The 22,770-nt window shown below is 42.5% G+C and overlaps 1 protein-coding gene across 2 annotated transcripts in view; it reads left to right on the forward strand.

Moving 5' to 3' along the window:
- SLCO5A1 (solute carrier organic anion transporter family member 5A1) overlaps window positions 1-22,770 on the forward strand; it is a 157,283-nt gene that overhangs the window by 95,510 nt on the left and 39,003 nt on the right. Inside the window, exons 4-5 of one of the 2 annotated variants that reach the window (XM_073679417.1) lie at window positions 7,456-7,682; window positions 9,103-9,267. In XM_073679417.1, the coding sequence (XP_073535518.1) occupies window positions 7,456-7,682; window positions 9,103-9,267 (392 nt within the window). The remainder of the gene's footprint in view (window positions 1-7,455; window positions 7,683-9,102; window positions 9,268-22,770) is intronic. The other variant, XM_073679418.1, reaches the window with a different exon arrangement.

The following is a 22,770-nucleotide window of genomic DNA, read 5'->3' on the forward strand; positions in this document are numbered from 1 at the left end:
CCCTGTCCACATGGGTACAAGAAGGCACCGGGAGTGAGAAGAGCTAGCCTACTCAGTCACTGACGTGGCACCACACTCGCTCACACCCCTGACAGGCTGAGAGGCCCTTAACTAGCCCCAGTGATGCAGAACCTTGTCGGCCTGGTAGAGCTGCCACCAGTTTCTGTTAGAATCACCCGGTTCTAGCGGGAATTATATCAGCCCAGAAACCAGCCCCGGTAGCGTGTTCTTTGGACCGAATAACGGATGTGAGAGTTCGTAGATCAAGGTTAAATTATATATTTAATTGCCTTAAGGGCACACTAGACATTACACTATATACATAAAGGTTATACATAGATAATGGTCAGAGATGCAAACAATAGTAATGGTACAAAAGATTTAAGCAGTTATTGAGAGTCAGTTACCAGGCCTGGCTTGCAGGGGAGGGGCTTCCACATGGGAGGCTTTTGGTCCCCTTTGTTGCCGGACTTCTCCCACATGATGTGTCATTGCGACCTCCCAGGAAAAAGACACTGGGCTATAGCTGCTGGAGCACTTAACCCCTCTGGGTCACTCCCCCTCCTGCCCCCTGGCTGGACCTAAATCTCCACCCCTGGTCTCTCAGCTACAAACTCTAAAAGCTACAACGGGCTATACATCCTTAATGGACAGTCCTAGGAAGCCGGTTCTGGGGTCATCGGATCCAACCGGTCCCCTGCTATGCGTGGAGACCAAACACAGTGGCCCTAGGGGTTTCCGAAAGGCTGTGCCATGTATCTCCCCATCCCTAAGTGCTAGACTGTTCTGAAAGCTGGAAGGGTGACATTCCTCCTGTTCGTGTGATTCTAAAAATCGATTTGGTGTATCGCTGGGATGTATTCCCATAACTTGGTATTGTCTGACACAAAGGACATGCCGCATGGCTGGGGTCCACAGGGGATCTTTCTGTGGCAGCTCAACTGAAGAAGGTGGGGGTTTTATCACTCACTGTCCCTCAGTGCCCTCCCTTCTTGTTTAGCTGCAAAAGTTTATGGTTACAGCTGTACATAGTAGACTTCTATAATTCCCTGCCAAACAGGGCACCATGATTGACATGGGATTATATCTTCACTATTCTTCACACCTCCACCTTTAAAGGGCTCTAGGGGGCAGCACCACCCGTTGTTCCCCCATGCGCCCGTCCGCAATTTCCCCTTATCGGGATAAGCCATCGGCATTGCCATGGACGCGGCCCTTTTTGTGGTGAATGGCGGAGTGGTACTGCTGGAGCGCGAGGCTCCAGCATAGCAACCTCCTATTTGTTCTGGATATGGTGTGTAACCAGCTGAGGGGGTTGTGGTCTGTTTCCATGGTGAATTGGAGTCCGTACAAGTATGGCTGCAGACGCTGCAGGGCCCACACAATTGCCAGACATTCCTTCTCCATCGTGGAATAGGCCACTTTCCTCGGCAGGAGCTTCCGGCTCAGGTACAAAACAGGGTGTTCATGGCCCGTAGTGTCGACCTGGCTGAGCACAGCACCGAGGCCAAAGTCACTGGTGTCGGTCTGTACCACAAACGGCCGCGTGAAGTCGGCTGCCTGTAGTACTGGGGAGCTAGAAATGGCGGTCTCCTGTGTCTGGAAGGCCGTCTCACAGTCGTTTGTCTAATCGACTGCGGAGGGCAGCTTCTTCTTGGTGAGGTCCGTCATGGGCTTCGCCAGGCTACTATAGCAAGGAACGAACCTCCTATAGTACCCAGCGGCGCCCAGGAAGGACATTATCTGTTTCTTGGTCCTGGGGGTGGGCATCCACCTTCCCGGGTTCAGGCTTTAGCGCACCCCCACCTACCTGGTGTCCCAGGTAGTGGACCTCACTCATACCCAGCTGGCGCTTTTCTGGCTTAATGGTCAAGCCTGCCCGTTGGATCCGCCCGAGCACCTGCGCCAAATGCTCCAGGTGATCCTCCCAGGTGGGACTGTAGATGGCAGTGTCATCCAGGTACGTGGCCGCATACACTTCGAGTCCCTTGAGCAGTGTGTTGACCATCCGCTGAAAAGTGGCAGGGGCATTCTGGGATGTATTGTATTCCCATAACTTGGTATTGAATTACAATTCAAATAAATCAATAGATCCAAAATAAATACGGTCATAATCAATTAAATCAAATCAGAAAATGACACCCCATTCCTAAATACAAGATGGGGTAATCAAACCATGACCACAGCAGTTGTCATTAAGATTAATGTTTATTAATACCAAAAATTTATTTATAAACAACATTAAAATACACAAAGCAAAGTACCTCAGTTGTGAGGGACAGCAGATAGCTCTGCCCTATTATAAGTTATTGCTCTAACAATCAAATTACGTCTAATTGGGAAGGTTCATAATTATAATAAATATGCTCAGATAGCAAACATCAGCAAATTACCAATCCAATAATTAACACATGAAAAACATTCACAAAATCACATAATTCATATGGTAAAAAATGAATGACCAAATAGGATGGAATCCATGTCCTGAAAGGAGTAAAGTGCAAAGTGCAGATAATACCAATATGAAATGAGAAGCAAGTCTCAAGTAAAATGCAGCACTCCAACACTCAGTTGCATATGAATATCCAGCAATTGCCATGAATTACCTGTGATAATGGAGGAGCACTGTATAGGGCATACACGCGTCCCTCAACCTCGACGCGCGTTTCGTAAACACTTCCTCAGGGGGCGTGACACAAAGATTGAATTATACTTGTCTGACACAAAGGACATGCCACATGACTGGGGTCCACAAGAGGTCTTCCTGTGGCAGCTCCACAGCAGAAGGTGGGGGTTTTGCCACTCACTGTCCCTCAGCCCCCTCCCTTCTTCTTTAGCTGCAAAAGTGTCCGGTTACAGCTGTACATGGTAGACCTCTATAATCCCCCGCCAAACAGGGCACCATGATTGACATGGGATTATATCTTCAATATTCTTCACATGGGGATCTCAGGACCCAGGTCCCATTGATCTGTAGCATGTTTGGGGAGGAATAGCATGTCAATAGAACAATTTAAGTTTCATTAGCATTAACTACATAGTCAACTTCAAAAACATTTCAATACAAGGTATCCCTACATCATGGTTAATGTCTATAGACTTTTATGTATTTTATGTCATAGGATCAAAACTATGGAATAAGCAAGTAGCAAAATATTATGCTTGCTTGGTTTTCAAATGGGCTAGTTTTAAACAAAGTGTGGCCCCAGGCAAAGCTGAAAGTAGGTCATTAAATGCTGAAATATTGTTTCAACAACACACTTTATTTAGTTTAGAAGGCGAAATGCTTGGGGTGTTGCTAGAGCCTTAAAAGAGCAGGGGCACAAGTCCTTAGGCATATGCCATCCACCTTCCAAAGAAAAAAGAAAAAGTATATGTATATATACAGTGAGCAAAATAAGTATTTGATACACTGCCGATTTTGCAAGTTTTCCCACCTACAAAGAATGGAGAGGTCTGTAATTTTTATTGCAGGTACACTTCACCTGTGAGAGAGAATCTACAAATAAAAACCAGAAAATCACTTTGTATGATTTTTAAATAATTTAAATTGCATTTTATTGCATGAAATAAGTATTTGATCACCTACCAATCAGCAAGAATTCTGTCTCTCACAGACCTGTTAATTTTTCTATAAGAAGCGCTCTTACTCTGCACGCATTACCTGTATTAATTGCACCTGTTTGAACTCATTACCTGTATTAATTGCACCTGTCCACACACTCAATCAATCACAAGCCAACCTTTCCACCATGTCCAAGACCAAAGAGCTGTCTAAGGAGACCAGGGGCAAAATTGTAGACCTACACAAGACTGGGATGAGCTACAAGACAATAGGCAAGCAGCTTGGTGAGAAGACAACAACTGTTGGCACAATTATTAGAAAATGGAAGAAACACAAGATGACTGTCAATCTTCCTCGGTTTGGGGCTCCATGCAAGATCTCGCCTTGTGGAGTAAGGATGATTCTGAGAAAGGTCAGGAACCAGCACAAAACTACACGGGTGGACCTGGTCAATGACCTGAAGAGAGCTGGGACCACAGTTTCAAACATTACCATTAGTAACACACTACGCCGTCATGGATTAAAATCCTGCAGGGCATGCAAGCTTCCCCTACTCACGCCAGCACATGTCCAGGCCCGTTTGAAGTTTGCCAATAACCATCTGGATGGTCCAGAGAAGGCATGGGAGAGGGTCATGTGCTCAGAAGAGACCAAAATAGAAATTTTTGGTATCAACTCCACTCATAGTGTTTGGAGGAAGAAGAAGGATGAGCAAACCCCAAGAACACCGTCCAAACCATAGAGCATGGTGGGGGAAACATCGTACTTTGGGGGTGCTTTTCTGAAAAGGGGACAGGATGATTTCACCGTATTGAAAGGAGGATGGATGGGGCATGTATATCGAGATTTTTGCCAAAAACCTCATTCCCTTAGTTAGAGCATTGAAGATCATGGCTGGGTCTTCCAGCATGATAATGACCCAAAATACACAGCCAGGGCAACTAAGGAGTGGCTCCGTAAGAAGCATTTCAAGGTCCTGGAGTTGCCTAGTCAATCTCCAGACTTCAACCCAATAGAAAATCTTTGGAGGGAGATGAAACTCAATGTTGCCTAGTGACAGCCCCGAAACCAGAAAGATCTGGAGCAGATATGTATGGAGGAGTGGGCCAAAATCCCTGCTGCAGTGTGTGCAAACCTGGTCAAGAACTACAGGAAACGTCTGGCCTCTGTAATTGCAAACAAAGGTTTCTGTACCAAATATTAAGTTCTTTTTTTCTATTGTATCAAACACTTATTTCATGCAATAAAATGCAAAGTAATTGTAAAAATAAAATGTAAAAATCATACAATGTGATTTTCTGGATTTTTTTTAGGATTCTGTCCTTCACAGTTGAAGTGTACATACGATCTAAATTACAGACCTCTCCACTCTTTGTAGGTGGGAAAACTTACAAAATCGACAGTGTATCAAATACTTATTTTCCCCACTGTATGTATGTGAAAGAGGAGTTAATAAATAAGCCCCACTCGAAGTACAATACATGGCAGGACAGAAAGCCCCATGGTGGATGCTTATATCTTCCCCCGCCCTCTCACCCTTTGCCAAGCTGTACCATCTTACAACAGCAGAAAGGACCTACCGCTAGTGTAATATAATGCAGCTACTGAGGTGGGTGATGGTTCATGGGAGTACAAAGAGATGTGGACTCTGAATAATTGCTTAGTTCAGCTTGCTTCCCCCATACTTCCACCTGTACAGTTGATAAAAGTTACATTGGATAACAAAGGGTTATTCCCAAAATACACTGTGTGCAGAACTATTAGGCAAATGAGTATTTTGATCACATGATACTTTTTATACATGTTGTCCCACTCCAAGCTGCATAGGCTTGTGAGCCAACTACCAATTAAGTAAATCTGGTGATGTGCATCTCTGTAATGAGGAGGGGTGTTGACTAATGACATCAACACCCTATATAAGGTGTGCTTAATTATTAGGCACCTTCCTTTCCTTTGTCAAAATGAGTCAGAAGAGAGATTTGACGGGCTCTGAAAAGTCCAAAATTGTGAGATGTCTTGCAGAGGGATGCAGCAGTCTTGAAATTTTCAAACTTTTGAAGCGTGATCACCGAACAATCAAGCATTTCATGGCAAATAGCCAACAGGGTCGCAAGAAGCGTGTTGGCCAAAAAAGGCGCTAAATAACTGCCCATGAATTGAGGAAAATCAAGCGTGAAGCTGCCAAGATGCCATTCGCCACCAGTTTTGCCATATTTCAGAGCTGCAATGTTACTGGAGTATCAAAAAGCACAAGGTGTGCGATACTCGGGGACATGGCCAAGGTAAGGAAGGCTGAAAAACGACCACCTTTGAACAAGAAACATAAGATAAAACATCAAGAATGGGTCAAGAAATATCTTAAGACTGATTTTTCAAAGGTTTTATGGACTGATGAAATGAGAGTGACTCTTGATGGGCCAGAGGCTGGATCAGTAAAGAGCAGAGCGCTCCACTCCGACTCAGACGCCAGCAAGGTGGATGTGGGGTACTGGTATGGGCTGGTATCATCAAAGATGAACTTGTGGGACCTTTTCGGGTTGAGGATGGAGTGAAGCTCAACTCCCAGACCTACTGCCAGTTTCTGGAAGACAACTTCTTCAAGCAGTGGTACCGGAAGAAGTCGGTATCGTTCAAGAAAAACATGATTTTCATGCAGGACAATGCTCCATCACATGCATTCAACTACTCCACAGCGTGGCTGGCCAGTAAAGGTCTAAAAGAAGAAAAAATAATGACATAGCCCCCTTGTTCACCTGATCTGAACCCCATAGAGAACCTGTGATCCATCATAAAATGTGAGATCTACAGGGAGGGAAAACGGTACACCTCTCGGAACAGTGTCTGGGAGGCTGTGGTAGCTGCTGCATGCAATGTTGATCGAAAACAGATCAAGCAACTGATAGAATCTATGGATGGAAGGCTGTTGTGTCGTCATAAAGAAAGGTGGCTATATTGATCACTAATTTTTTTGTTTTTTGTTTTTGCATGTCAGAAATGTTTATTTCTAAATTTTGTGCACTGATATTGGTTTACCTGGTGAAAATAAACAAGTGAGATGGGATTATATTTGGTTTTTATTAAGTTGCCTTATAATTCTGCACAGTAATAGGTACCTGCACAAACAGATATCCTCCTAAGATAGCCAAATCTAAAAAAAACCCACTCCAACTTCCAAAAATATTAAGCTTGGATATTTATGAGTCTTTTGGGTTGATTGAGAACATAGTTGTTGATCAATAATAAAAATAATTCTCTAAAATACAACTTGCCAAATAATTCTGCACACAGTGTAGTAAGTTATTCCCTGTCTCGAGAATAGGACATATCCTGCTGATTGCTAGGGGTTCCGACTGATGAGAGCCACAAATATCCTGGGATGGTGGTCCTGAAACCCTTAGAACAGGGCTCTGGAACCCTGAGAACGTGGCTCTGCACAGCCCCTTCTTGAATGGAGCAGTAATGTGCAATCTCTACCTCCATTCCATTCACTGTCGACGGGACTTCCAGAAATAGCCGAGCATTGTACTTGGCTTTCTTCATCAATCCCATAGACAATAAATATAGCGGAGGTCGTTCATGCGCTCTACTGCTCCAGTAAATATAGGGCTCTGTAGAGTCCTGTTCTCAGGATTCATAACCGTATTTTAAGTGGTTTCAAGTGATCAGCAAGTATCTTACGGATAAGGGCTGACTTGAGTTGCTATTTTGGGAATAACCCTTTAAGGACTTGACAGGTTGGACCATATCAATTACTAGAGCACTTCAGAATCCCCACCCCCACATGTACACAAAAAAGGTAAAATGGATTTGAATGAAGTGTGCTGCTGCTATTGTTTAACTGATCAATATATCTGGGTATTATTTATACTGATCTGACTTTCTGCTTGCAGGTGGAGTGGGTTTCTACTCTGTGCTATGGCTATGTTACTTGTCATCTTTCCAATGTTTACCTTTCCAAAGAAGCTTCCCCCTCGACAGAAGAAGAAAAAGAAGAAAAAGAAAAGTAACTCATATGATGTTTCCAGTGATGATGATGTGATGAAAGAGAAATCTAGCAACATAGTGAAAGCAGATACTGCTGTTGGCCCATCCATAGGGTTTGGACAAAATTTTAGAGGTAAAGTAACATCAGTGATGTCATTATTTGTAAGTTTTATTACATTCCCAACTCCTCATTGGCTTTGGTTAAAACAAATCTTTGATATTATTGCTCAAGAGCTTTGTATGTATTTGTCATGGGGCAAGATGCTAGGAAAATGTGATTATCACCTGTGAGAAATTTTAAGCTCATAAAGGTGGGGGCTCCTAGTATTCGAGACCTTAATTTATTACCCAAAGCCGAGATCGGCTTCAAGGAATGTGTCTGGTTCTAGAGGATTGACATAGCCAGGCATCACATAGGCTGTCCATTAATTACAAGGTGCAGTGCTTAAATGGATTTTCACAACTTGCCAAGTTATCACCAATCCACAGAATAAGTGATAACTTGCTGATCGCTGAGATCACGACTGACCCAGGGAACTACTGTAATTTCCATTTGACTGCAAATAAAGCAAAGGATCCCGCCCCCGCACCAAGTATATCACTCTCCAGCAGTTCTGTAGACATTAAATGGAGCTTGGCACTCATGTGTGGCCACTGCTCCATTTTAACAAGGCATTTTAGTCGATAGGTGATGACCTTCTGAATTTGAACTACCCCTTTAAATTCTTCTGAGTCAATACTGCTGGGAAAATTAACCCTTGCTGCTGAATTTCCATACAGATTGACACTGATCCCAGTAGTGGGACACTCTACGCTCCTATAATTATTGGGGAACTCTTCCAACATAAAGGCATTGTTCAACACTAATAATTTGCTTTATCGTCTATTGACTTTTCTGCCCATAGTTGGTTGTAGATAGATCTCTGATTCAATAATCTGAACTTGCAAGACTATTGGGCACTGACCATTGGCTCAAGCAAGAACCTGATGATTCATTTTCTTATTAGCATTGATTTTTGTATCATCTAGGTAATATTCATAGAACATTAGAGTTGGAAGGGACCTCCAGGGTCATCGTGTCCAACCCCCTGCTCAATACAGAATTTACTAAACCATCTCACACCGATGTCTGTCCAGCCTCTGTTTGAAAACTTCCACTGAAGGAGACTGGAATAACACATAATAATCACATATTGAATAAGGTTCCTCTTCAGAAGTGAACCATTGGACTTTGCTGAAGAATACTTGTTGCCTTGACCTTTCTCAGATAGCTGTTTGTTGGTGATAGGTAGGGAGGTTGTAGGGATCATTGTGTAATTACTCCTTTAATATGTATATTAGTGAGCATTCAATTATTTTCAGAGAAATTAATAAATTGTCCTTTGCCTGTATTTTTGACAATTAAGTATCTACAATAATGTGTGACTTGTCAGCTTGGTGACAAATCTCTTGCAAGGAAATCCATTACACGCCTGTCATTTCAGGGATTCTACATATATAGTTTTATTTTTTTCCATTCATTTTTTATAAACTTCATCTCTTGTCATTTTTAGACCTTCCAAGAGCAGCAGTCAGAATTTTAAGCAACATGACTTTCCTTTTTGTGAGTTTGTCATACACTGCTGAGAGTGCCATTGTCACCGCTTTTATTACCTTCATTCCCAAGTTCATCGAGTCTCAGTTTGGCATCCCTGCTTCCAGTGCCAGCATCTACACTGGTAAGATCATGCTAATGGTGCATGTAAATTACAATAGGAAATGGACTATTTAATAAAATGATTGATACCGGCATCGTTTACTTACGGGTTGTAAAGAATTTATATAAAATGGTAAGTATATTGTTAAAAGGGTTCTAACTACTTATCTCGATATCTGTAAAATATCTTTTGTAGCTACTCTTGTATTGTTTCACTAGCTCATAAACACCTGAAAATGACACATTATTTTCTTTTGTAAAATCCTTTACATTTTCACTTTAAAGTATTTTTAGTTATATCTGTTTCAGTATCCATCAATATACTGTATATGCAGACATATCTTGGGCTATGGGAATACTGAGTGGCACCTTTTTTGAAAGCTATAATGTCAGCCAAATTGGTCTTTATCCAGCAGCTCCAAAACAGAAATAAATCAACTTGACAGAGGAGGACGAAGTGAAGACTTTTCAGAATTCTGGATAAATATATTTTGTTTTGGTTCAAGGGAATTGTTCTTCCTTCTAGATTGGATTTTGGGTTCAATACATAAAGATTACCTTAAATCTTAAACAAAGATCAATTCATATGTACTTTATTTAAACCCCAAGAAAGTAAATATAGATGTATATACACAGTCATGGCCAAAAGTTTTGGCACCCTTGAAATTGTTCCAGAAAATGAAGTATTTCTCCCAGAAAAATTATTGCAACTATACATGTTTATTTCTTTGTGTGTATTGGAACAACAGAGAAAAACAGAGAAAAAAAGGCAAATTTGACCTAATTTCACACAAAACCACAAAAATATGCAGTGCAAAATTTTTGGCACTTTCCAAAATTGTGGGTAAACATCTTTGTTTCAAGCATGTTATGCTCATTCAAACTCACCTTTGGCAAGTAACAGGTGTGGACAATATGAAAATCACACCTGAAACCAGATAAAAAGGGGAGAATTGACTCAATCTTTGCATTGTGTGTCACACTAAACATTGAGAACAGAAAGAGAAGAGAATTGTCTGAGGACTTGAGAACCAGAACTGTTGAAAACTATCAAGGATCTCAAGTAGTGATGAGCGAGTATGCCTCATTGACCCTTTCGGCGAGCACACTCAGCTGCTCGCCGAATATTTTGGCGTGCTCGGCGTTTCATTTATTGTCACCGCGCCTGCAGGTGTCACGACTGTTAGACAGCTGTGACACATGCAGACATAGCCTGGCAAACAGGCTACCTCTGCATGTGTCACAGCTGTCTAACAGCCGTGACACTTGCAGGCACGGCGACAATAAATGAAACACCCGGCAAGCCAAAATACTCGGTGAGCACTCTCGGGTGCTCGCCAAAAGGGTTACTGAGGCGTACTCGCTCATCACTAATCTCAAGGTTACAAGTCCATCTCCAGAGATCTTGATGTTCTTTTGTTTGTCCACGGTGCTAATCAAGAAGTTTACAACCCATGGTATTATAGCTGATATCCCTGGACTTGCACGGCAGAGAAAAATTGATGAAAGGTTGCATCGCAGGATAGTCCGGATGATGGATATGTTCCAAAGAATATAAAGCTGTCCTGCAGGCTCAGAGTGCATCAGTGACAGTGCAAACTATCCGTTGAAATTTGAATGAAGTGAAACGCTATGGCAGGAGACCCAAGAGGACCCCACTGTTGACAGACAAAAAAGCTAGACTGCAGTTTGCCAAAATGTACGTAAGTAAGCCAAAATTTCTCTGGGAAAGCGTCTTATAGACAGTTGTGACTAAGATAGAGCTTTTTGGTAAAGCACATCATTCTACTGTTTACCAAAAATGAAATGAGGCCTACAAAGAAAAGAACACATTATCTACAGTCAAATATGTTGGAGGTTCAAAGATGTTTTGGGGTTGTCTTTCTGCCTCTGGCACTTGGTGTCTTGACTGTGTTCAAGGCATCATGAAATCTGAAGATTACCAAAGGATTTTGGGTCGCCATTAGTGTTGAGCGATACCTTCCGATATCGGGAAATATCGGATCGGATTGGATCGGACCGATACCCAAAAAATATCGGATATCGCCCGTTTCCGGAAACCAATGCAAGTCAATGGGACACAAATATCGGAATAAAAATAAACCCTTTCTTTCCTTGTAGGTTAATTCTACATGAAGGAAAACAACTAAGAATAATGTAGAATGTATTACATGAAAAACCGGCAATTCAGCAGCGGCATACACCGGTACCCGACAATTTAGAACTGAAAGAATAGAGCATCACGCATAGATTAGATAGATAGAAACATGTCAGTCACATATATATGAAGTACAGTGACAGTGTTGCTTACTGTACTTGTCATTTAGTGTTAAAGGATTTATTAAAAAAAATAATTGTGTTTTCATGCACTGTCTCTTTAAAAAAGCCGGCCGGCAATTCAGCAGCGGTACCTGACAATTTAGAATAGAAAGAATAGAGCATCACACATAGATTAGATACATAGAAACATGTCAGTCACATATATATGAAGTACAGTGACAGTGTTGATTACTGTACTTGTCATTTAGTGTTAAAATAAAGGATTTATTAAAAAAAAAATTGGCGTGGGGTTCCCCGTAATTTTAGTCTCTAGCGGAGGTTAAGCAGACGGCTGGGGCAGATGTTTGAAGCCTGGGAAGGGGGTAATACCCACGGAGCTTCCCAGGCTACTAATATCAGCCCCCAGCTGAATACATAGCCTTTACTAGCTATTAAAATGGGGGACCATAAAAAAAAAACTGACGTGGGGTCCCCCCTAATTTAATAGCTAGCAAAGGCTAGGCAGACAGCTGGGGGCTGATATTAATAGCCCAGGAACGGTGCCATGAATATTGGCCCCTTCCCAGGCTATGGATGCGCCATTTCTGGGGCGGCTGACGGCTGGTGTTTCTAGCCAATATTCATGGCACCCTTCCTGGGCTATTAATATCAGCCCCCAGCTGTCTGCCTAGCCTTTGCTAGCTATTAAAATAGGGGGGACCCCATGTCATTTTTTTGGGGTCCCCCATTTTAATAGCTAGTAAAGGCTAGGTATTCAGCTGGGGCTGATATTAGTAGCCTGGGGAGCTCCGTGGGTATTACCCCCTTCCCAAGCTTCAAACATCTGCCCCAGCCGTCTGCTTAACCTCCGCTAGAGACTAAAATTACGGGGAACCCCACGCCAATTTTTTTTTAATAAATCCTTTATTTTAACACTAAATGACAAGTACAGTAATCAACACTATCACTGTACTTCTTATATATGTGACTGACATGTTTCTATCTATCTAATCTATGTGTGATGCTCTATTCTTTCTATTCTAAATTGTCGGGTACCGATGTATGCCGCTGCTGAATTGCCGGCCTGCTTTTTTAAAGAGACGGTGCATGAAAACACTATTATTTTTTTTAATAAATCCTTTAACACTAAATGACAAGTACAGTAAGCTGAGCGCTGCCATCCAGCTTGTCATCCTTCAGAGACACTGCAGAGCGCAGGCATTATGGGAACTTCCGATTCCGGTATTCGATATTCTAAAAGTATCGGAACTCCGATACCGCGAATATCGGTCGATACCCGATATTTCAGTATCGGAATGCTCAACACTAGTCGCCATATAGTTCCCAGTGTCAGAAAGCTTGGTTTGCGTCCAAGGTCATAGGTCTTCTAGCAGGACAATGACCCCTAATATACTTCAAGAGGCACCCAAAAATGGATGGAAACTAAGCGCTGGAGAGTTCTGGCCAGCAATGAGTTGTGATCTAATTCCCATTGAACACCTGTAGAGAGATCTTAAAATTGCTGTTAGGAGAAGGCACCCTTCAAATATGAGAGACCTGAAGCAGTTTGCAAAAGAAGAGTGATCCAAAATTCCAGCAGTACAACAGTATTGGCAGTAATGCCCTGCCCTCTGATGATTCTGTCACAATCTACACAGCAAAGCTAAAAAGTTAAAGTAATAGGCAGATGAGAAAGTGCACAGTGACAATATTTTGAATAGGCTTCTAAAGAAAACTTAATTTAAATAACTTATTTACTGATTATACATTCCCCTCAATGATCTTCTAGAATATAACAAATTTCTAAGAAATGTTGTTCCATGACTTTATGAATCTCCGTTGGGTTACCACGTTGAGAACTTAGTGTAAGCTGGTGTGAGAATATGCAGTGTCCACTTGCTGAGCAGATTATTGCGCTTTGATTACCCTATAGATGTATACATCTGGTCTATTCTGTCGAATGTGAAAAATGCAAGCGCAGACAACTTCATTCTGCAGCAGTAATCACAGAAGAATGCCGAGCTGTAATCTCCCAGGGCGTTGTGTTTGTATATTAAGCATTGCTGTCACAAATGGCACAGCAATTATTTTAGCCAAACAAATCTTTAATTTTGAATCATTACCGAGTCTTAAATACCAAACGCCTATAATAAATGTTGACATTTTCTTGGAAATGGCTAGCAACCTCTACGACTGGAAATAATAACAGGACATGTTTTTTTTTATAATTAAATTGGATCTCCGGCTTCAACGTTATTGCCAAGTGTGTTATGCCTGCACTGTCTGCTGATAAAAAGGCTTTGCAGTTTATAATAGAAAGTAGAGTTAAAAAGATTTGCAGGATCGTGGTCCAGCGTCATGAGGGCGTCACACCGCAATGTAGACGTTATGCTTGGCCTAATAATCAGAAGAAACGCTGGGAATGGGAGCAGGAAGGAGGAGATTCGCAGGGCTTTGGGTTCGGTGGCCATGGACTTAGCGAGGTTGCCGATGGACAAGGGTCCTGCAAATGTTTTTGCTGCACTCTAGTGAAAAGTATGTAAAACCAGTAAAAGCTTTGTTCTATTTGAATATGCCCTCTTTGAAAATGCAGACACAATAGTGAGAGTGGAGTCAATGTATGATTACATGCCACCTATACAAATTAAAAGGAAACCGTGTAATACTTTAATCTTGTAATGCCACATATTCCAATTACTATAACTAGTCGGAGAAGTGTGCATTTAATGCTGAAACAGCCCAGCCCACGATATCAAGCACACAGAGGTGTGGTTGTAGTCTCTGTAGTCCCCCTTGGCCTTCTCCCTTTTTCCTAAATCAAACAAGTCCCTGATGGCCACCGTAACTTTGAGAATGCGCAGTGATCTTCTGCATATATGCCATAGCCCTGGCCTCACTGTGTAGACTTGAATTCTGACCGACCGAGAGCTTGCCTCTGTGCTCTCCCAGCAGATATGCTACACTGCTGTCTATAATGCTGAGTCGGCAAGTAGTGACACATAGGCAGAAATTCACTGTCCTTGTGCCACTAGCTTGTTTCTCTAAAAATAAGACAGGGTCTTATATTATTTTTTGCTTCGAAAGATGGGGTAGGGCTTATTTTCAGGGGATGTCTTATTTCTTTTCCATGAACAACAATCTACATTTATTTTTGTACAAAAAAATCAACATTTATTCAGATTTAATCATGTAGACACACACACTGCACATACATACACATGCATATGCACATACAGTACACAAAACATATACATACACATGTATATACACATATGATACATACCAGCCTGTCTCCTCTTCAGTTCCTCTTGTCTTCCGCAGTTAAGGGACCTTTGTTGACATCATGATCACATAAACTTGATATCACCAAAGGTCCTTAAGCGGTTTTAACCTCAGAATAGAAATGCTGGGGGCCCTAAGAGAGTGGGGGTCATGAGAAATTGCCCTTCCCCTAATGCCTGCCCGGCATACCAGCATGTATCCTCTTCAGTTCCTTTAGACTCCCGCTGTTAAAGGACCTTTTGTGACATGGTCACATTACCTTGAAGTAACCAAAGGTCCTGAAACAATCTTAACTTTGGAATAGAAATGCAGGGGGCCCCTAAGAAAGTGGTGACCCTAGGCAATTGCCCAGTTTTCTCCCTCCCCCTAATGCCAACCCTGCCTGTAACTAGGGCTTATTTTTTTAGTAGGGCTTATATTTCACGCATACTCCAAAAATCCTGTAAAATCATTCTAGTGCTTATTTTCAGGGTAGGTCTTGTTTTCAGGGAAATGCTGCACTTTCCGGCTTAGCCCTATACACAGCACCGCTACACACCTGCTGTGAGATTGCAGAGGCAAACCCTTGGTTGGTCAGAATTTGGGTCTATGTGGTGACGCCAGGGCAGTGGCACATAGGCAGATGATCACTGTACATACCTAAAGCTGTGGTGGCCGCCAGGCATTTGTGGGATTTAGGAGGCAGGGAAGAGGCGGAGGAGTACGATAGAGACTAGAACCACACCTCTGTGAGCATGATAGAGACTGGCGGGGCTGCACTGCTCAGCACTAAGTGCACGCACGTCCGGCTAGCCAAACTAGTGAGGACATGCAGCAACACAAGACTAAAATGCTGATTTTACGATTGTGCTGGCAACTTTCCCTTAACATTGGGGTTGCTAGAAATCAGCTTTACAATGCAGTGCTGTAATTAGGTTATAGGGGTAAATCTTGCTGTCACTTTCCCTTTAAGGTCCACTATTTAATTATATAGCAGAGACATTAAAGGGTTATTCCCATCTCGACATATCCACAGGATATGGTATCTATGATAGATGCAGGTCTTAGAAGTGAATCGAGAGCGCCATGGATGCGTGACCACAATTCGATCCACGGTGCCTGCAGAACTGGGGTCAGGGACCACTTTTCTAAAGATAGGTGCTGGTCCCAGATGTGAGGCTCACCTCTACAAGCCATTTATGGCATATGTGAATGTGCTATAAATGACTAAGATGAGACTATATATAAAGCTAATGTGTTGGATTGTGATCTGTGGCAGAATAAATGGTAGAAACCAAAATAATACATGACAATGGAAAATCTGTATCTAGAGCAGTCTCTGTAATGAGGATATATAGGATTGTTGGTGCCTATTGCATCTGCAGAGTAGTGATTCATACACATTTCTTGAATATTACATCGAACTGCATATATCCTGCAAATAACCAGTAATAACATGTACATTTCTGCTGATGGATCCCGCTGGAGAGGAGATGAAAGGATGAGAACGGAAGAGATGAGTAGACAGGTCGTCCTTTTCCATGGCAAGGCGGCACAATGCTATTACTTTCTATTATATTACAGTTGGAGGTCAATTAACACATTTTTGTAGGTTGAGCGAGCGGCGCAGCAAATTGCACTTTATGTGTCTGGAGATGGAGGAGTGTAATGACTGCCTTGCTATATTGCATTTGTTATTTCTATTTCACTTGACTTGAGATTGCATTAAGGCAAATAGCTGAAACTGTCAGTAACCACCCGGCTTGTCTAGTTGTATCTGACGGATGTGATAAAGCACTTAACGTATTTTATATAATATTCAGATTCAGACAAATACTTTATCTACTCGAATGTCCAAAACATGAATATTTTACACCCTAAAAAGGCAAAAACAGAACAAGAAGTGTAAATTATGGAATAATATCACTGGTTCCGCGCCCCCTATTATAACAATAGATGTATTGTTCCGTACTTGTCAGTGATTTATGGTAAATCAATGATCCTTATTTTACATTGCGGTTTCTGTGCCAGGGAAGACTGTAAGCCCCTTAATGCAGTGCATTAAAAGACTAGAGCACAATGAAAGCTTTTAGTGGATTTCATATCACGGCTATAAATAAACAGCAGCATTTCTAGAAAGTAGATATTCAGCCGGGGGATGACGCATAGGGGATCCGATGTTTAAACAGGTTAAAAATTGAATATTTTTAGCATAAGGTGACTTTCTGTCCCTGCGTTACTGCAGAATATTCACAAAAGCAAAGGCCGGACAGCCCAGTATTGAGTCCTGCTGGGGATGGGAGAGATTTGTCCTTGAGAAATATCTGAGTGCGTAATCCGAATGTATGATCACGTCGCCGTATAGTGGGTGTTCTATTTATACACCCTGTATGTCTGGAAGCCCGCTAGTAACATCATTTGTGTTCGCTACCAGACGGCATAGCAATGGTATGAGACGAGATCACGTGCAACTGTTCCTGTGTGAGTGATAACAGATTTAGCTTGAGATTAGGACATTTTGATTTTGTCTTCAGCCTCGGTATTTTACATCAGTATTTGTAAGCCAAGATGCTTCCATCAGAAAGGGGCCTTCAGATAGATGGTGATGTCATTATATATCTACGTCTAATATCAGGCTTCAGATAGAAAACCATCTTGCTATCACTAACTTCACTAAGCCCAAAAATAGTTTGCCCAGCATTTTAGTTTAGTAGTGATGAGCGCAAGTGCTCGCTACTTGAGTTTGCATCGGGTGCTCGGGTATGCATCGAGTATCGCGGGTGCTCGAGTGAGAACTCATGCTCAGACATGAGTTTTTTTCTCGAACGATTTCTATCTGCGAAAAACACAGATAGCACTCATTCTTATAATAATCTATGATGTAGCTCACATTTCCGATTATTTTCTTCGGACCGAGTGGTCTGCATAAAAGCACAGAGCTCGTCCAATATTGCTCCGAGTGTTGGATGAAACTCACCTAATTCAAGTTTATGGATCCATGAGAAAAAAACGGACAGCACTCAGATGTCACCCGTGTGCTGACTTTTTTCATAGAAGCTTGAGAAAACTATCAGTTCTTTTTTTCATATGAGAAATACTGACCAAACTCTGATGGTAAAAACTGACACTCTGACCAAACTCTGATGGTAAAAACTGACACTCTGACCAAACTCTGATGACACTGTGATCAAAAACACTGGTGAAACTTGGACTTTTTTTGCACTCTTAAAAAAACACTGACATCTGAATGAGTCCTAACTCAGTAAATAGGCAGCATAAAATCCACAGAGTAGTGCAGTCCTATCAAAGTCAATGTAGAGATCTACGCTTTGTATTTGAAGTCTGCAGGACATAAGTTAAGGCTGCAGATTTTCACCGCAAGTTTCATCCTTTGCGATGCATAGAATGCAATCTGTGACAAAACAGCTTTTCTAATGCTGATTTTCCATTGTGGAAAGCCTGCAACCAGGGCTGCCACCATGAATTTCAGGGCCCCATACTGGCAAAATTTTCGGGCCCCCTTGAGACTCCGCCCAGGCTCCACCCCAGCTCCGCCTGTATCCCTCAAACCTTCCACAGTCCCACCTCCCACTCTTGGAAAAACTCTACTTCACCACGTCCTCACCAATCACACATTAACAGTCCCCATCAAACACCAGATCACATACATAGCCATCAGCTTTTGTTTTCGCCAAAAGATTGTTTAAGCTGCCAGCATGACAAGGTAGAGTCTTTTGGCCAAGCCTACTCTACTCTAACCTATTAAACATTTCTTAAAATACCCAATACTCTTTTTAGGTATATTTTTATTTATTTTTCTTTAAGAGAATGTGTCACATACATTTTTTAAAATGACCAATAATAACACATACAAGGGACAAATACCGTCACATCATGGATGAACCACATAGTGACTGAATAATACCACATACAAGGGAAAAATACTGTTACATGATGACTGGACAACATATTACTATCACATAGTGACCAAATAATACCACATACAGGGACAAATACTGCCACACCATGACCAGATCACATATTACCACCACATAGTGACTGAATACTACAATACTGAACATTAATAAAAAAACACAATACTAATATTAACATAAGTGACATTATACACAAGAGCTCTATACACAGTATACAGTGTATAATGTCAGTGTACAGGTAATACAGTGATCACCAGTAACTTTATACACAAGATCTCTGTATATAGTGTATAGGTAACACACCAGTGACGTCTCTAGTTGAGGTCCTTCATCTTTATTTTTCCTCTTCATCCAGTGCAGACCACCATCACTTCTTCCAGCCAGGACTCGTCTCAGCAGAAAATAATAGTTATCTAGAGCAGCTTCCAGAGCACATTCCCCAATTTATCCCCAACTTCTACACTATGCCACATGAAGAAAAAAAAGCGATATAGTGCCACCCTGCACAGTAACAGGACCCCCCTCACTGAAAACAGTATCCTCAAAAATCAAATACATCACAGCAGTAATAATATCCATAATTAGCTCCTACAGTAATAAAATCCCACATCCTGGCCCCCTTGTGTCTCATTCTTGGCCCCAGCCATATGTTTTCCCATCCTGCCCCCTTGTGTCTCCATCAAGCCCCCTTGTGTCTCCATCCTGCCCCATATGATTTCCCATCCTGCCCCATATGATCGCCCATCCTGCCCTATATGATCTCCATCCTGCCCCATATGATCTCCATTCGTCCCCATATGATCTCCATCCTGCCCCTTGATCCTGCCCCATCTGTCTCCATCCTGCCCCATCTGTCTCCATCCTGCCCCATGATCCTGCCCCATCTGTCTCCATCCTGCCCCATGATCCTTCCCCATGTGTCTCAATCCTGCCCCATGTGTCTCCATACTGCTCCATGATCCTGCCCTATCTGTCTCCATCCTGCTCCATGACCCTGCCCCATCTGTCTCCATCCTGCTCCATGATCCTGCCCCATCTGTCTCCATCCTGCTCCATCTGTCTCCATCCTGCCCCATGATCCTGCCCCATCTGTCTCCACCCTGCCCCATGTGTCTTCATCCTGCTCCATGATCCTGCCCCATGTGTCTCCATTCTATCCCATGATCTGCCCCATCTGTCTCGATCCTGTTCCATGATCCTGCCCCATCTGTCTCCATCCTGCCCCATCTGTCTCCATCCTGCCCCATCTATCTCCACCCTGCCCCATCTGTCTCTATCCTGCTCCATGATCCTGCCCCATCTATCTCCATCCTGCTCCATGATCCTGCCCCATATGTCTCCATCCTGCTCCATGATCCTGCACCATCTGTCTCCATCCTACTCCATGATCTTACCCCATCTGTCCCCTTATTGCGCTTTCAGTACAAAAAAAAGTAAAAAAAAAAAGGTTTCTGCTTACCTGGCTGCGCTCCAGCGGCGCTCGGCTCTCCCTTATCCATTCGAGGCACGGACTCGTTGGCGCATGGCAGTGACGTCATACACCGGTGATGTGCGTGTGACGTCAGCTCCCGGGCTGTGATTGGCTGGCGGCTTTTAACTATCACTGTGTGGCTTCCCACACGGTAATAGATTTTTAACTGAACGTGCGTCCTCGGAACCGGCAGCAGCCTGCCGTTGGGGCCCGGTGAGCAGAAGAGCGGAGGCTCGGCTGGGCCCCTCTGCTCACCATGCCCCATGTGCCAGTAAGGGCAGTAATGCCCTGATGGCGGCCCTGACTGCAACAAATCAGTGTGGACTTAGGTCCTTCTAGTTCAATTTATGATCATGTAATATATATCCAGATACAGGCAAAACAACCTCCTAAAAGGGAATCGTCACCCCCTGGGACATACAGTCATATGAAAAAGTTTGGGCACCCCTATTAATCTTAAGCTTAATGTTTTATAAAAATTGGTGTTTTTGCAACAGCTATTTCAGTTTGATATATGTAATAACTGTTGGATACAGTAATGTTTCTGCCTTGAAATGAGGTTTATTGTACTAACAGAAAATGTGCAATCTGCATTCAAACAAAATTTGACAGGTGCATAAGTATGGGCACCTCACCAGAAAAGTGACATTAATATTTAGTAGATCCTCCTTTTGCAAAAATAACAGCCTCTAGTCGCTTCCTGTAGCTTTTAATGAGTTCCTGGATCCTGGATGAAGGTATTTTTGACCATTCCTCTTTACAAAACAATTCCAGTTCAGTTAAGTTTGATGGTCGCCGAGCATGGACAGCCTCTTCAAATGATCCCACAGATGTTCAATGATATTCAGGTCTGGGGACTGGGATGGCCATTCCAGAACATTGTAATTGTTCCTCTGCATGAATGCCTGAGTAGATTTGGAGCGGTGTTTTGGATCATTGTCTTGTTGAAAGATCCATCCACTGCGTAACTTCACCTTTATCACTGATTCTTGAACACTATTGCCAAGAATCTGCTGATACTGAGTGGAATCCATGCGTCCCTCAACTTTAACAAGATTCCCAGTGCCGGCATTGACCACACAGCCCCAAAGTATGATGGAACCCCCACCAAATTTTACTGTGGGTAGCAAGTGTTTTTCTTGGAATGCTGTGTTTTTTTGCCACCATGCATAACGCCTTTTTGTATGACCAAACAACTCAATCTTGGTTTCATCAGTCCACAGGACCTTCTTCCAAAAAGAAATAGGCTTCTTCAAATGTGCTTTTGCATACCTCAGCCGACTCTGTTTGTGCGTACTTGCAGAAACGGCTTCTTTCGCATCACTCTCCCATACAGCTTCTCCTTGTGCAAAGTGCGTTGTATAGTTGACCGATGCACAGTGACACCATCTGCAGCAAGTTGATGCTGCAGCTCTCTGGAGGTGGTCTGAGGATTGTCCTTGACTGATCTCACCATTCTTCTTCTCTGCCTTTCTGATGTTTTTCTTGTCCTGACACTTCTGGCCTTAACAAGAACTGTCCCTATGTTCTTCCATTTCCTTACTATGTTCCTCACAGTGGAAACTGACAGGTTAAATCTCTGAGACAGCTTTTTGTATCCTTCCCCTGAACAACTATGTTGAATAATCTTTGTTTTCAGATCATTTGACAGTTGTTTTGAGGAGCCCATGATGCCACTTTTCAGAGGAGATTCAAACAGGAGAACAACTTGCAAGTGGCCACTTTAAGTAGCTTTTCTCATGATTGCATACACCTGGCTATAAAGTTCAAAGCTCAATGAGGTTACAAAACCAAAAAAAGTGCTTTAGTAAGTCAGTAAAAAGTAGGCAGGAGTATTTAAAACAAGAAAATGATAAGGGTGCCCATACTTATGCACAGGTCAAATTTTGTTTGAATGCAGATTGCACATTTTCTGTTAGCACAATAAACCTCATTTCAAGGCAGAAACATTACTGTGTCCAACAGTTATTACATATATCAAACTGAAATAACTGTTGCAAAAACACCAATTTTTATAAAACATTAAGCTTAAGATTAATAGGGGTGCCCAAACTTTTTCATATGACTGTATATAACCTATTAATATGGGCATACAGGTGATAGAAATGTTAATCTAGTCCTACCTGTATGCCTCATATTAATGGTCTTGTTGTTGTGAAATGTGATATTATATCTTTATGCTAATGATTTCTTCCTGGCCCTGGAGGAAATCCCCGCCTCCTCTCTTCATTATAATAGCACCCACGTCCCCTGCACATCACTGTGTCCTGTGCCGTGCCATTGCCGCGCTATGATCCCCCACCTGCGCCCTACACTCCCTCCACGATCCTCCCTTTGCCGCAACTGCACGTCACAGAACACTGTGATATGCAGGGGATGTGGGTGCTATTATAATGAAGAGAGGAGGCGGGGATTTCCTCCGGGGCCTGGAAGAAATCATTAGCATAAAGATATAATATCACATTTTACAACAACAAGACCATTAATATCAGGCATACAGGTAGGACTAGATTAACATTTCTATCACCTGTATGCCCATATTAATAGGTTATATATGTCCCGGGGGTGACAGATTCCCTTTTAAGTAGTAGTCCTTTTT

This window comes from Phyllobates terribilis, unplaced genomic scaffold (assembly GCF_046119375.1).
Source record: "Phyllobates terribilis strain yellow unplaced genomic scaffold, ASM4611937v1 Scaffold_4__5_contigs__length_816908805, whole genome shotgun sequence".
Lineage (NCBI taxonomy): Eukaryota > Metazoa > Chordata > Amphibia > Anura > Dendrobatidae > Phyllobates > Phyllobates terribilis.